The sequence below is a fragment of the Macaca nemestrina genome, chromosome 12, assembly GCF_043159975.1.
Source record: "Macaca nemestrina isolate mMacNem1 chromosome 12, mMacNem.hap1, whole genome shotgun sequence".
NCBI lineage: Eukaryota > Metazoa > Chordata > Mammalia > Primates > Cercopithecidae > Macaca > Macaca nemestrina.
Window position 1 is genome coordinate 120,663,811 of NC_092136.1, and position 13,072 is coordinate 120,676,882.

Here is a 13,072-nt window from a genome sequence, read left to right on the forward strand (position 1 = left end):
CATCTTCTTTCCTCTTTTCTTGCCTCTGCTCCCTTTGACTTTAGCTGCACCTGCTCTCTTCCTGTCTGTGTCATCCTCGCCCTCCTTCGTACCTCTGCCTGCCTGCCTTCCTCCTCCTATACTCTCTTTATATTTGGGAGGACTAATGCAGCAGCTGTGCTGGGGCTCCCCCTACCCCCCTGCAGGCCAGGCCGGGCCGCGGGATGGAATCTGCAGGTTTGCTCTATTAGCCTCTGTCCTTCAGTGACAGTCCAGACAATTTATACACCCTGTTGGCTGTGGCCGTATGTTGTCATAACCTGGGTCATTTCCTCATTTAATGCCGTCCATAAACTCCAATAAAACTGTCCTGGAGCCCAGTCGTCCAGGGGAGAAGGAGAGACTCTGGGTTTGGAAGCGTTGGAGCAGGGGCCTGGGGAGCGGATGGGTAGGTGGTGAGGGGGCAGCGGGTGAAGAGGAGAGGACTGGGCCGTGGCCCAAGCCTGACCTGATGAGTGCCTTGCTTCTTTCCCTGTCCCTGCCGCTGGCTGCAGTGTGTCAGATCCTCCCCAAGGGGGTGGTCGCTGTCCTCGGGCCATCGTCCAGCCCAGCCTCCAGCTCCATCATCAGCAACATCTGTGGAGAGAAGGAGGTGAGTGGTGAGGCAGGGCTGGGGAATATCCGTGCGCTGGAGCCTGTGCCCAGGGTCCAAAGATACGGTTGATTCTTAAGGGCTGGAAGAGCCTGTCAAGGCTGGGTTGGTGTCATTAGTAACAACAACATAAATACAAATACAGAAGCAGTGGGCTTGCCCTGCTCCAGGATGTTTGCATGGAGGGGTCTGGGAGGAGGTGTTTGACAGCAGGAATTTGAAGCGGAGCTCCTCCGTGTCTTAGGGTTCCATGGCGGTGCTCCCAGCGGCCTCTTGGTGGTGGTGGATAGAGGGAGAGGCTGGAGAGGGTGGTGGGCATGGCAGGCCAAGCGGGCAGACGTCTGAGCGTCCACTCTCGTGTCCACGTGAGCAGCTCCTGTTCATCTGTGTACATATCGGGATTCCGGGGAAGGATGCCTTCGAGGAAGGCTTTGCTACATTTTATTGCTAAAATAAAGTTTGAAAGCCTCTGTCATATAAGTTATCTAGAAAAGAGATTTTATCTTGCTTTCTTCCTCATTCACCAATTCCAGTGTTTGCTTCTTCAGGCAGCACATTCTTCCTCAGATGTGACTCGAACTGGAGGCTCTCCAGTTTCAAAGTGTTGAGTCCATTTTCTCTAGTTCTGTTTCCATGGGAGAAAAAAATGGTAGGGGACAAGTTTCAGAGTGACTGCCCCCCTCCCTATTCTGTTAGCTCTCCCCCTCCTTTCTCCCCAGAGAAGACAAACTCAGAAATTCAGAGATTCTGTCTAGTGCTGGCATCTTTCCTGGTCTTTCCTGGATCCATCAATCCTTCTCCTTCAGATATATCCTCAGGAGACAGTGAGAAAGTGGCCCCTTAGCCCCTGTCTGCCCCAGGGGCCTTCCCGCCAGGTCCTTAGGGAGCAGATGGAGCTTGGTGATCAGGCATGAGGTCAGGGCCTGGGTGGGGTCGGGGGCAGGGACATGAGAGGAAGGCTCAGTCTTGCTTCTGCCCTAGAGGCCTGGAGACTCAGCCTTCCAGAAGCTCTAGTCTCAGGAGGACCCAGTTCTTAGAAATAGGGGAAGCACTTGCTGCAGGAGGGACTGGGTGCCTCCTCAGTGAGCCGCCCCTGCCAGGGCAGGAGCAACAGACAGGGCTCTGCCCACCCCACACCTGCTGGGAGGAGCCTACCCCTCTGATACCACCACTATCTCTTACGATCCAGGGCTCAGTGAGTCCCTGAGGCTTTGGGCAGAAGAATATTTATCTTCCTGATTTTATGAGCCCACTCTCAGAATAGTGTGCACATTTAAGTGCCGCAATCCTAATCCTGGCTGCATTGGTCCTGCTCCTCCAGTAGCTGGGCCTCTCTCTGTAGACTGTGCTCCTGAACCTTCTTACGTGGGCTGGGGCTGACAACTCCCCATCCTCCTCCCCCTCACATATCCTCAAAGACAACTCTGAGGCCAGCCCAGGCCACAAAGGAGCTCTGTTCTGCCAGGTCCCTCCCAGCCTCTCCCAGCCCTTGGCCCAGGAAGTTAGACCTCATGTGTAATTTACATCTTTCTTGCCACACTCTGAGAAACAGCTTAAATCTATGGCAGGTCGTTATTCTAGCGGTGGCTCTGATCTTCACCAAGTGGGGCTGCCAAGACTTCAGCTCCCCATCTTTTCTCTTCTGCATCCTCTTTTTCTTTCCTCCTCTCTCCCTCCTCCCGCCCCGACACGGTCTTTGCTGTGCATCACAATCCTCCCCCAAGCCCCGCTCCAATATGGCCTTCTCTTGGGGTTCAGTGGCTATTTGATCTCAGCCAATATATCCTTTAACCCTGTGTGGCATTTCAGGCCAGAGGCCAAGCCCCTGATCTGCAGCCAACTCCTCTGCCCCTGTGCCAGACCAGCCAGCCAGACTGCACTGCACTGCCCTGGGAGCGGCCAGACGCTTACCCGCCTTTGTCTGGTTATGTTTCTTCTAGAGCAACCTTTCCTCTCTGCTCAGATTATGCATTTATTTTAATGTTTTATGAGACTGAACTGCCTTACGCGGATTCTCCCCAGCTCCAGGGAAAAGCAATGGAGTTCTCACCCAGGAGTCCATTCCTTTAAGTGCTGCTGACATCTCTGCAGCCCTTGTGGCTGGCTGCCTTCTGCCTTGCTGCTTCTCTCTCCATTCTGCTCACCTCTTCTTGTCCCACACACACCTCCGTGATGGCTTCCTGGGATACATTTGCAGTTGCACATTGAGTATAGATTGATCTTTGTCCTAGAGAGGGAACCACAGGACCAGGATTGGGCTGGGCCATCCCTGCCTGGACCCAGTAGAGCCCAGCAGGCTTCAAGGAGACTGTGCTGGGCGCTCCCCATCAGGTCCCCTTCCTCAGCCCTCACCCCCTGTGCGCACAACTCCAAGAGCTTTGTGGGAGCTCCTGTGTTTGGGGAGGAAGGAGAAAGGGCCTTGCCCAAGCACTTATTATTCGTTAGATATTGAGCTATTACACACCCTACACACAGGTGCACATTTTATCCTCCCAGAGCTGTAAGAAGCACCTGTGGTTATCTCCATTTTAATGACATTTAGACAAGTTAAGTGGTTTGCCTGAAAATCACATAGTGGAACCTGGATGCAAACCCAAGTCTGTAGACTCCAAAACCTGTTTGTTTTGACCTTCCTGAGTCTTTCCCATCCATCTCTAGGATCTGGTGGATTCAACTCTGGAGGGCTCCACAGTACTAGGGGGTGCTAATGGGTTGTGCTCTATTGGGTTAGCTGCTAATGGAATGTGGTAGGCTAGAGGGTTACGCAGGGACAACCTTGGTCAGAGGTGCTCAAACATTCAAACCAGCCAGCCAGGCTACCCTGCCTGCCCCTGCCCGGCCTTCCCCTCTATCTTGCCCATTTGTGACCTTTTCCTTTCAAGGTCTGTTTGTTATTCACTTTAGACAGAGTGGATGGGATACAAAATACAAGCAGGAGGAAAGATCCCTTACAACACAGATCAATTTCACTCTTTAGAATTGCCTTTCATAACTCACCAGACTCTCCCCAAGTCTGCGGTTTTCAGTTTCTGCTGGAAAATATTGGTTGCCCTCTCCCTGTGGTTCAAAGGCTAATCCTAGTTGAATTCAGAAATTTTCTCCCTAGTTTCTGCTAAATCTTTATCCTCCTCCCACCTCAGTCTCAGAGGAGCTCTGGTCTCCAGCTGACTTCTCCCAGAAATTTAAAAGGATAAAGTAGGAGAATCCTACAGAGACCATCCCAACATCTTCCCAGACTCTTGGCAGGATAAGTTCTGGGCTGGAGTAGGCAGAGACAATTTGTCCGTCATTTCTGAATAATCCATTCTGGAAGCCAGTCTACTCACCACCAGGAAGTTCTTCCTGCTGTCTACTATCGATCTTCCTTGCTTTAACATCTATACACACTGAGACTCAGCTTCAGCTCTGTCAGCTCTGAACACCAGGGGTGAGGGTGAAAGAATAAAATCAAGGTGGATGGCAGATGATTACATTGTAACTTTCCTATTACCTACCAAATAGCCTAAGCCGCCAATAAAGCAGCCATCACAACCTCTTAAGATCTTTTCCTGGGAGAAGAGAGGCAGAAGGCAGGACGGTGGGTCCTGGAAATGTCAGTAATAGATGCAGAGGGAAGCTGACACTGTCCTAATGAAGCCAAACCAGGTATTTATTTACCTGGCTGTGTTCAGAGGTTCTCTAGATGGTTTCTCAGCCTGCAGGGCTTCCTTCCTCCACGTGCGCCCGTGTGAGTCTGTGCAGGAGCCCATCCCTGCCCTACTTCCTCTCCCTGGGCATTCCCCACTGAAGTTTGTTGGGAGCTGGTTACTCTACACCTGTTGGCTGGGCTGGGCTAATGGGACTCTTCTCTTAGTCCCAGGGTAGCCATTTTTCTCTTTTTGCCATCTCTGCTCTGATGTATTAACTACAAATAAAATATTCTAAGGATTATGCTTTCAAGAGCCAACTGTCTGTCTGCCCAGCGGCAGGCAGTTCCTCTGAGAATAAAAATCGATTCTTTTGCCTTCTCAGGACCACAGACCCCAGGTTGCAGACCCACGGTACGTTCATCCGGGTCTCTGGACAAATAGTTTTCTGTCCCGGGGCTGCTGCTTTGAAGCGTCATCAGGGATGTCATCTCTCGTCTTCCTCCCACGGAGTGGGTTCCCTGGGAGCTCCTTCTCCTGTTGGTGTCTGCTGAAGGTGTTACATAAAAGAACCCACCCTCTGCAGCCTCAGCTCACTCATCCCTCTTTCTTTCTTTTCACCCACCTGGATCCTCCCTGCTGTCCATTTTTGCTCCTCTCGCCAGGTCCCTCACTTCAAAGTGGCCCCAGAGGAGTTCGTCAAGTTCCAGTTCCAGAGATTCACAACCCTGAACCTCCACCCCAGCAACACCGACATCAGCGTGGCTGTAGCCGGGATCCTGAACTTCTTCAACTGTACCACCGCCTGCCTCATCTGTGCCAAAGCAGAATGTAAGTTTCCCCAGGCTGGCTCCGCCCCAGACAGTCCAGTCTTGTTGATTTTGGCCTGATTCCCTGTGCCCCTGGCTGGAGACCCTCCAGGAACGGGAGGTTTCCTTCAGATCCAAAGGGCTGTTAACCAGTGGGTTTGGACGTTCCTATCCTTGTGTGTGTGTGTGTCTGTGTGTGTGTGTGTAAGAGAAAAAGAGAAAAAGAGTGAGTGAGAGAGAAAGAGAGAGAGAGAGAGAGAGAGAGAGAGAGAGGAGAGATGGGGAGGGAGTCCATCCAGGAGTACTATTTGCCAGGACTCCCTGGGCATGAGTGGAACAGAGGGGAACTAGGTTACAAGGAGACTGGCCAACCGCCAAGCCTTTTTGCATCTGCAAACTCAATTCCCACATTCTCAGCTTCATTGTTAAGGAGATACAAAAAGAGAGAGAGGGAACATATAAAATTGGATGCATTTGTACTTGATGGGCTGAAGAGCTTCTTCCCCTGGAGAGCAGGTTTTGCTGATGGAACAAGGTCCAAGGTCAATTCCTGATAAAGCATTTTTTAGCAAATGCAGGTTTTGGAAATGTGTTTTCTATGACTCTCAGACAATTTGTGACATAAATTTAGTGTTTATGAGATTTAGCTAATTTAAGCCAGCACCTTCCAGCAAATCTGTGCATCTGTGTGCTCCCAGCGGCAGCTGTGCACCCACATGTGGTCAAACAGGTGCTGGCCACTGGCTACTGCTGGAACCCAGTGCCTGAGCCCCAGGCATCTGTGTCCTGTGCAGCTCACCTGTCCAGGGCTTACCCTGGGGGTCTTTATGGGTTACACTGCAGAGTGATTCCATCTTTATTAGGGCTCCTTTCTATGGCTTCTCAGAACTGCTCTGCCTTCTCAAGTCCTTCCTGCATCCTGGAATCCCCACAGTCTCCAAATACAAAAGCCACCACTCTGTTAAGAGTCAGACCCACCTACTTTCCCAGATCTCTGTGCCTGGCATTTGCTTTAATTCATTTATCTAATACAGATTTATTGAATATTTACTCTGTGCTACCCAAGAAATCAAGGAATGGAGTTCCAACTCTGCTGTGACCACCCAGGGGATTGGAGGTGTTGGATCTCCCCATTTCAAAGTTGAGGAAGTTGAGACTCTAGGAGGTGAAATGACTTGCCCAAGGCCACACAACTTAAGCATCAGGGCCCAAACTCAAATAAAGGCCTCCTCACTTCAAGTCAAAAGCTCTTTCCAGAGCCCTGCGGTGGATGCAGAGAAAATAGGGCCCTTGCCACTGATCTGAGAAGGCCCAGAGTGGTTTATGCTAAGTGTCAGATGTGCAATATGGTCAGTCGAGAAGGAGAAGGTCCCTGAGTACAGGGTGCTAGATAGGCTTTGGGATGTGGGCAGGGCTTCAACTGGATCTCAAAGGATAAAAAAGATTTAGAAAAGGAGGGAAAGGAGATAGGGCATGCCAGATGAGGAGCAAGAGAGGGAGGCAGGAATCCTGATGCTGTACCTAGGGGGAGTAGGTTGGAGCCTAGAGTCCATGCTGGATAAAGATGGAAAGAGAGGCTGGAGAAGGGAGCAGAGATCCTTGTAGCAGGCGAGGAACGCAGACTTGGTCAGGTGTCATCTGCAAGCCCTTGAAGGTCACTCTCCGAGGAGCGTCTTCTGCGGAGAGGCCGTTCTCATCATGGGTGTGCCCTTGTGGAACAACTGGTTTTGGGTCCATGAAAAGGGCAAAGGAGTTGGGAGCTGGAATTAGACCCAAGGGGCTGGGGACCCTCAGACTTGGAGAAAGAAAGTTGAACCCAAAGCCTTGTTCAACAGGCAGGCCCTGAGTGGCACCAGCAAGTTGGGTGCATTCAAGAGCGCTCCAGTCCATCACTCAGGCAGTCAGCAGGCATCTTCGAGCATCTCCTGGGTGCTGGGCACCCTTCCGCTCTATGTACGACATGAAAGAGCAACACGCAGTCTCTCTTCTCAAAAATGAAGCAGACTTGATGGAAAACTAAGCAGGGTCAATGTTCATGAAGCAATTAACACAGTAAAATGGGCGCAGTGGCTCACACCTGTAATCCCAGCACTTTGGGAGGCCAAGGTGGAAAGATCACTTGACGTCAGGAGTTCAAGACCAGTCTGGCCAATATGGTGAAACCCTATCTCTACTGAAAATACAAAAACTAGATGAGTGTGGTGGTATGCGCCTGTAATCCCAGCTACTCAGGAGGCTGAGACATGAGAATCACTTGAACCCTGGAGGCGAAGGTTGCAGTGAGCCGAAATCATGCCACTGCAATCCAACCTGGGCAACAGGAGTGAAACCCTGTCTCAAAGAAAAACAAAAAACAAAAAAACAAACAAACAAACAAAAAACAAAGAAAGAAAGACAGTAAAATGGTAATTGAGGTACACTGGAGTTCTCCAGCAGGGCTTCCATGAAGGGGGTTTGGCAAGAGATCAGTGAACATAGATTCTAACCCCCTCAGCTAGAGAAGAAGAAAGGGAGGCCCAGAAGGTAGCTTGGTTTGACTAGAGTCTCATAATTAGTAAGTGGTATAGCTTTGATTTGAATCCAGAGTCTCTGGATCACAGTCTAGTGCACCATCGTCATTACACCTGTATTTATCAAATGGGTTTCCTCTGGATCTATGTTGACCAGTGCAGCAGCTGCAAGCCACATATGGCTATTTAAGTGTACATATGAACTCATTAAAATAAAATAAAATTAGAAATCCAGTTCCTCAGTCTGTCTCGTTACATTTCAAGTGGTCAGTAGCTGCGTGGCTGGTGGCTGCTGTGTTGGACAGCACAAGTGTGGAACATTCCCATCACCGCAGAAAGTTCTACAGGACAGCTCTGCTTTGATGATAAGTGTTTTGTGGACCAGGAGTTTTATCAGAAAAATAATGTTTGGATAACCCTTCATTCTATTTCCTCCTAGTGGAGGAAGTTGACGATACACATTAGCATGGACACGCTCAGATGTCTTGTGGCCAAAACAGGTATTTGCTTCATTTTCTTTGAAATAAGTTTGACCATGAGCAGAAAAAGAATGCTGATCTTTCAACCTGAAGGATGTTCCCACTTCAAGCAACACAGTAGGAAGCTCTGCATTCCACTCGGTGGTTCTCCTCCTGTGGCGCCCTTGGACCTTCGAATGGTGTAACAGGCTCAGGGGTTCTCCCCTAGAACTGACTGCCACGAGACCATTTTGGCAGGACTGAACTGGTGTACTCTGTGTACACAGCGGGGTTATTAAGAGACCGAGGGCACCCGCAAATGTCTCCAGGCAAAGATTGTCCTGCAGTCTTCCTCAATGCTGGTACAATATCTCACCAACCTGACAGGAAGTTCTTTTTGTATCTAGTCACAATCTGGCTTGCTTTTAAGCTGAAACTTTTTTCGTCTGCTTCAACTCTTACTGGGCTTTGGGAAACAGGTTGCTCAGATGTTTGCTAAGCATCTACTACACACTAAGCACTATGCTAATTCTGTTGCCTCCCAGCCCAGGGCTCTTCCCATTAGAATTATGACATTCCTTGACATTCACACAGTTTCGTGCAGATGGCAAAGCACTTTCACTTAACATTTCTCCATTTTACCTCCCTCCTCCCCAGTCATTCCAGAGCTGAGAAAACAGAGTCTTGGAGGTATTAAGGGACGCCAGGTCACACAGCTGGTACATGGCAAAGCTAAGACTTTTTCTTAGTCCTCTGATCCTCAAGCTGGCTTTTCCCTCTCCATGACCCCCTTCCACCATCATGGTCTGCACAAACAGAGCAGTGGTTCGAGGGTGGCAGGTGCAGTGTTCAGGGAAGGGCAGAGATCTCTCTGAACAACACACGCCCTTGTTCCCTTGAGCAGGGGTGCAGGACAGCTAAGCATAGACAAGGTTCTGGAGCAGGTGTACCTGTCCAGATACAGTAGGGGCCAGCCCACATCCCAGCAGACTTGGCAGGCACGAAACAGATTTGCTGGAACAAACTCACTGAGGCTGCCGAGGGACTCCAGTCCCCACCCTCCAGGGCCAGAGGAGGGAAGGTGGAGCAGAGCAGAAGTTCAAGGGCAAAGAGGATTAAAAATCTAATCAAGGGATGAGAAAATGAGGAACCAAAGGGAAATACAGCTCAGAGCTCCGAAGGAGACACTCTTCCATCTTCCTTATTAATGCAGGGCCAAGAGATGCTGTGAGTAGAATTAGGAGCAGAATCTAATTCTATTTTCCAGCCATCAAAATTAGGCATAACGGAGATAATTCCATGGAGAATCATGCCACTTACTCTCTTGCTTCCCAAAAGTAGATTTTTAATAAGCAGGTTTTGGACCAAGTAGAGTGATATTGTATATTACATTATTTTTCTTTAATGAGAAAAAAGAACATTTGCAAGTGTCTGTTTCCTGCTGAGGCTGGGGGAGGAACTCACAGAGCCTGAGGGAGTTGGCTACTGGGGGGCTTCCAAGGAGAGTTGGGGCTCACCACTATGGGTGCCCAGGGCCTGTTGATCAGATCACCTAGCCCTGCCACGGATCTACCTGTTGACCTCAGGCAAAGCCCAGAGCCACAGGTATAATATGCTGTGTATTTCCCTGCTATCTGCTATCTTCCTGCATGGCTCAAATCTTTTTTTTCCTCCTCCTCCTCTTCCTCTTCCTCTTCTTCTCTTCTCTTCTCTTCTCTTCTCTTCTCTTCTCTTCTCTTCTCTTCTCTTCTCTTCTCTTTTCTTTTATTTCTTTTCTTTTCTTTTTTTTTTTGAGACAGAGTCTCACTCTGTCAGCCAGGCTAGAGTGCAATGGCACAATCTCACTCACTGCAACCTTCATCTCTCGGGTTCAAGTGATTCTCCTGCCTCAGTCTCCCAAGTAGCTTGGATTATAGGCATGCACCACCACACCCCGCTAATTTTTGTATGTTTTTGTGGAGATAGGTTTCACCATGTTGGCCAGGCTGGTCTTGAACTCCTGACCTCATGATTTGCCCGCCTTGGCCTCCCAAAGTGCTGGGATTACAGGTGTGACCCACCACGCCTGGCCTTATTTTATTATTATTATTTTTTAAATGCTTGCTTTTGTGTTTCTGAGTGTGTTTGTTTGTTTGTTTGTTTGTTTGTTTGTTTTGAGACAGGCTCGCTCTGTTGCCCAGGCTGAAGCACAATGGTGCAATCTCTGCTCACTGCAACCTCTGCCTCCTGGGTTCAAGCGATTCTCCTGCCTCAGCCTCCCGAGTAGCTGGGATTACAGATGTGAGCCACCACGCTCGGCTAACTTTTTCTATTTTTAGTAGAGACGGGGTTTCACCATGTTGGCCAGGCTGGTCTTGAACTCCTTACCTCAGGTGATCCGCCCATCTCAGCCTCCCAAAGTGCTGGGATTGTAGGAGTGAGCCACTGCACCTGGCCTCTTTCTGAATATTTTAACGTCCTTTTTTGTGGTTACATGGCCTATGTCCCCACATCTTCTGCTACTTATTTTCTACCTGTGAGATCTTGGGAAAGTGACTTTACCCTCTACCTCTGTCATCTCATCTGTAAAATGGGGGCAGTGAGACCTCCCTCCCGGGATGGCTGAGGGGATTAAATAGGATGACACCTGGAGAGTGAATAACCCTGCGTCTACACCGAGGAAATGCTCGGCACACACGAGTTTTCCTTTCCTCCCTTCCTCTGATCTCTTTCAAATGAGGCATGGCCAGACCCGGGAGCAAGAGTCAGCTGAGGCCGGGCTCTGTCCTCATACCAGTCTGTGTTCACCAAACGTGGCCCAGGCTGCTGGAGTGGAGCAGACTTGGATCTCGAGGCAGTCCCTGCCCTTGGGGAGGATGTGCTGCCAAAGAGAACGGCAGGATACCGGAGTCAGCCAAGCTGCACCACCACTTGGGAGCTGTGTGACACGGAGCAGGTCAATCTGCCTCTCTGAGCCTTAGTTTCCTCCCGTGTAACAAGGCGATAATAATGTCTATTGAGGTAATTGGATGGGAAAGTAACTGGGCCCAGAACACGATACCACATTTAATTACTGTTATTTTATTCTGCAACTCTGGTTGTGATCGTGGGGGTGGAGGATGGGAAGTAAGTAGTGAGACCCAAGGCCCTGGAAGAGTAACCAGGACGGTTGTGGGCCTTCCCTGTGCCGTCCCCAGGAGGCCCTGTGGAAGGCCTTTTGCTTGTAATGATTCAAAATTAACCATGCAGCTCTGAGCTGATACCAGGAGGGTCACAGTCCTCCCGTTACAGAGCAGTTACTACGTGCCCAACACCATGCTAAGTGTTTTTATATTATCTCATTTAAATTTTAGATTCTCTTATTTAAACCATATAACTCACAATAACCATATAAGATGGGCCCTATTAACATTCTCATTAAATGCAGAAGAAAAGAGAGATTATCTCCATTTTCAAGGTCACATGATTCCTGCTACCTTCTCTCCCAGCTTTCCTAAAGAAGAGAGAAAAGTGAGGGACCATCTTTCCTATAGTACAGGAGGACCGAGACCATCCCATGTATCAGAGACCAGAATGTGGAATCAGATAACCTGATTTGGATCCTGGCCTGTCCCGGGACCTCTGACCCTATGATCTCAGTCACTGAACCTCTCCCGCCCCAGCAATTCTATCTTGACTCAGGGATAATAATGCCCACCTCCCGGGGCAGTCGTGAGGATGAAATCAGTTGTGTATGTGAAGGAATTTAGGAAACGCTGAAGGTTATTCTCAGAGCAGGGATGTCTACCAGGTCCCGGTGGCTGAGGCCCAAGCTGGAAACACATCGTGAAATCAGGAGGCTGATGGGAACACGAAGGCTGGGGTCTTCCCACACCCATTCTTGCCATCGTAGAAGAGACAGCCTCGATGGCCAAACAGCCACCTACGGTCCGCCTGTGAGCAAGAAGCCTCAGCCGGCTCCTCTCTCCCTCTCCTCCTCTTGCCCCGCTGGTCTCCCCTGCCTGTTCCTGGAGCAGAGCTTAGGTGTGGGATGGGACAAATTTGGGATGCAGGTAAAATACATCATTCCAGAACTTGAACTTGTTCTGTGCCCCTTCCCCACCTAGGGACACCTTGGACCCTCATCTTGTCCCTCTGGTGAGGGTTCGCTTCATGGAAGAGGTCCAACAACCACACACCCTGAGGCATGGGCACCTGGCAGGGGGAAGGGGAAGGTTTAGGTTTAGGACACTATGTGCCATATTGAATTCATACTATCTCATTAAATCCTCACCACAATCTGCCAAGGTCAATACTACATGAGCTGCTTCCCACAAGGTTAAAAAGTGCTGGTCCCAGACCAAGGTGCTACTCCAGCTAGTAGAGAGGGAAGGAAGCTGGTTGAAAGAGATGTTTATTTTTATAGTATTTTTTGATACAAGGGTCCTCTGTGTCCCCTGCGAACCCATCACTTAGGTCTTCGTGTCCTTGTCCTGCAGCTGTGTCCACCCCGGCTGTGCCTTTCCCTGCCTTGACATCCTCCTCCCACCCGTCTTGGCCCCTGCCTTCCAGTTCCAGAAGCCAGCCTCCCTTCTTCCTCCCAGAACAGCCTGCCTGCCGAGTCTCTGATCGATCCGTCCCGCTGCATCCTGAGCAAGGCTAATAGGTTCCCTAGGCCCCTCTCCGCCTTAGACTTGGCAGGCAGGCAGGCCTGATGCTGGGCCATGGTCCCGAAGGAGAGGAGAGTGGGGGTGGAAGTGGATGGGATGTGGGGAAGAGAGCAGCTTTTAACCCCTGTGATGGCATGGCAGCTGCCTTTGGTGAATCCCTTAGTTCCATTAAACAGATAAAGGTGAGGAGAATGACAATTCGAAAATGCCAAACTGCCCTGAAAACTCAATATTCTCAATGTAACTAAGCCACACTTTTCCTGATGTAAATTTCTTCCACTGCCTAGAATTAAAAAGTATCCTCTTCTGATTCATAAAATTAGAGCATCTTTGGGCTGGAAAGACATCAGTGTTTTTCTAGTTCAAATTTTCATCCACTGGTTTAATTCTGTCTACAGTGATCCTCAAGA

The 13,072-nt window shown here is 49.7% G+C and overlaps 1 protein-coding gene across 6 annotated transcripts in view; it reads left to right on the top strand.

Annotated features, from left to right (window-relative positions):
• LOC105476347 (glutamate ionotropic receptor kainate type subunit 4) overlaps positions 1 to 13,072 on the top strand; it is a 484,554-nt gene that overhangs the window by 308,720 nt on the left and 162,762 nt on the right. For all 6 annotated transcript variants that reach the window (XM_071075720.1, XM_071075723.1, XM_071075724.1 and 3 more), the window contains 2 exons: positions 534 to 631; positions 4,923 to 5,088. In XM_071075720.1, the coding sequence (XP_070931821.1) occupies positions 534 to 631; positions 4,923 to 5,088 (264 nt within the window). The remainder of the gene's footprint in view (positions 1 to 533; positions 632 to 4,922; positions 5,089 to 13,072) is intronic.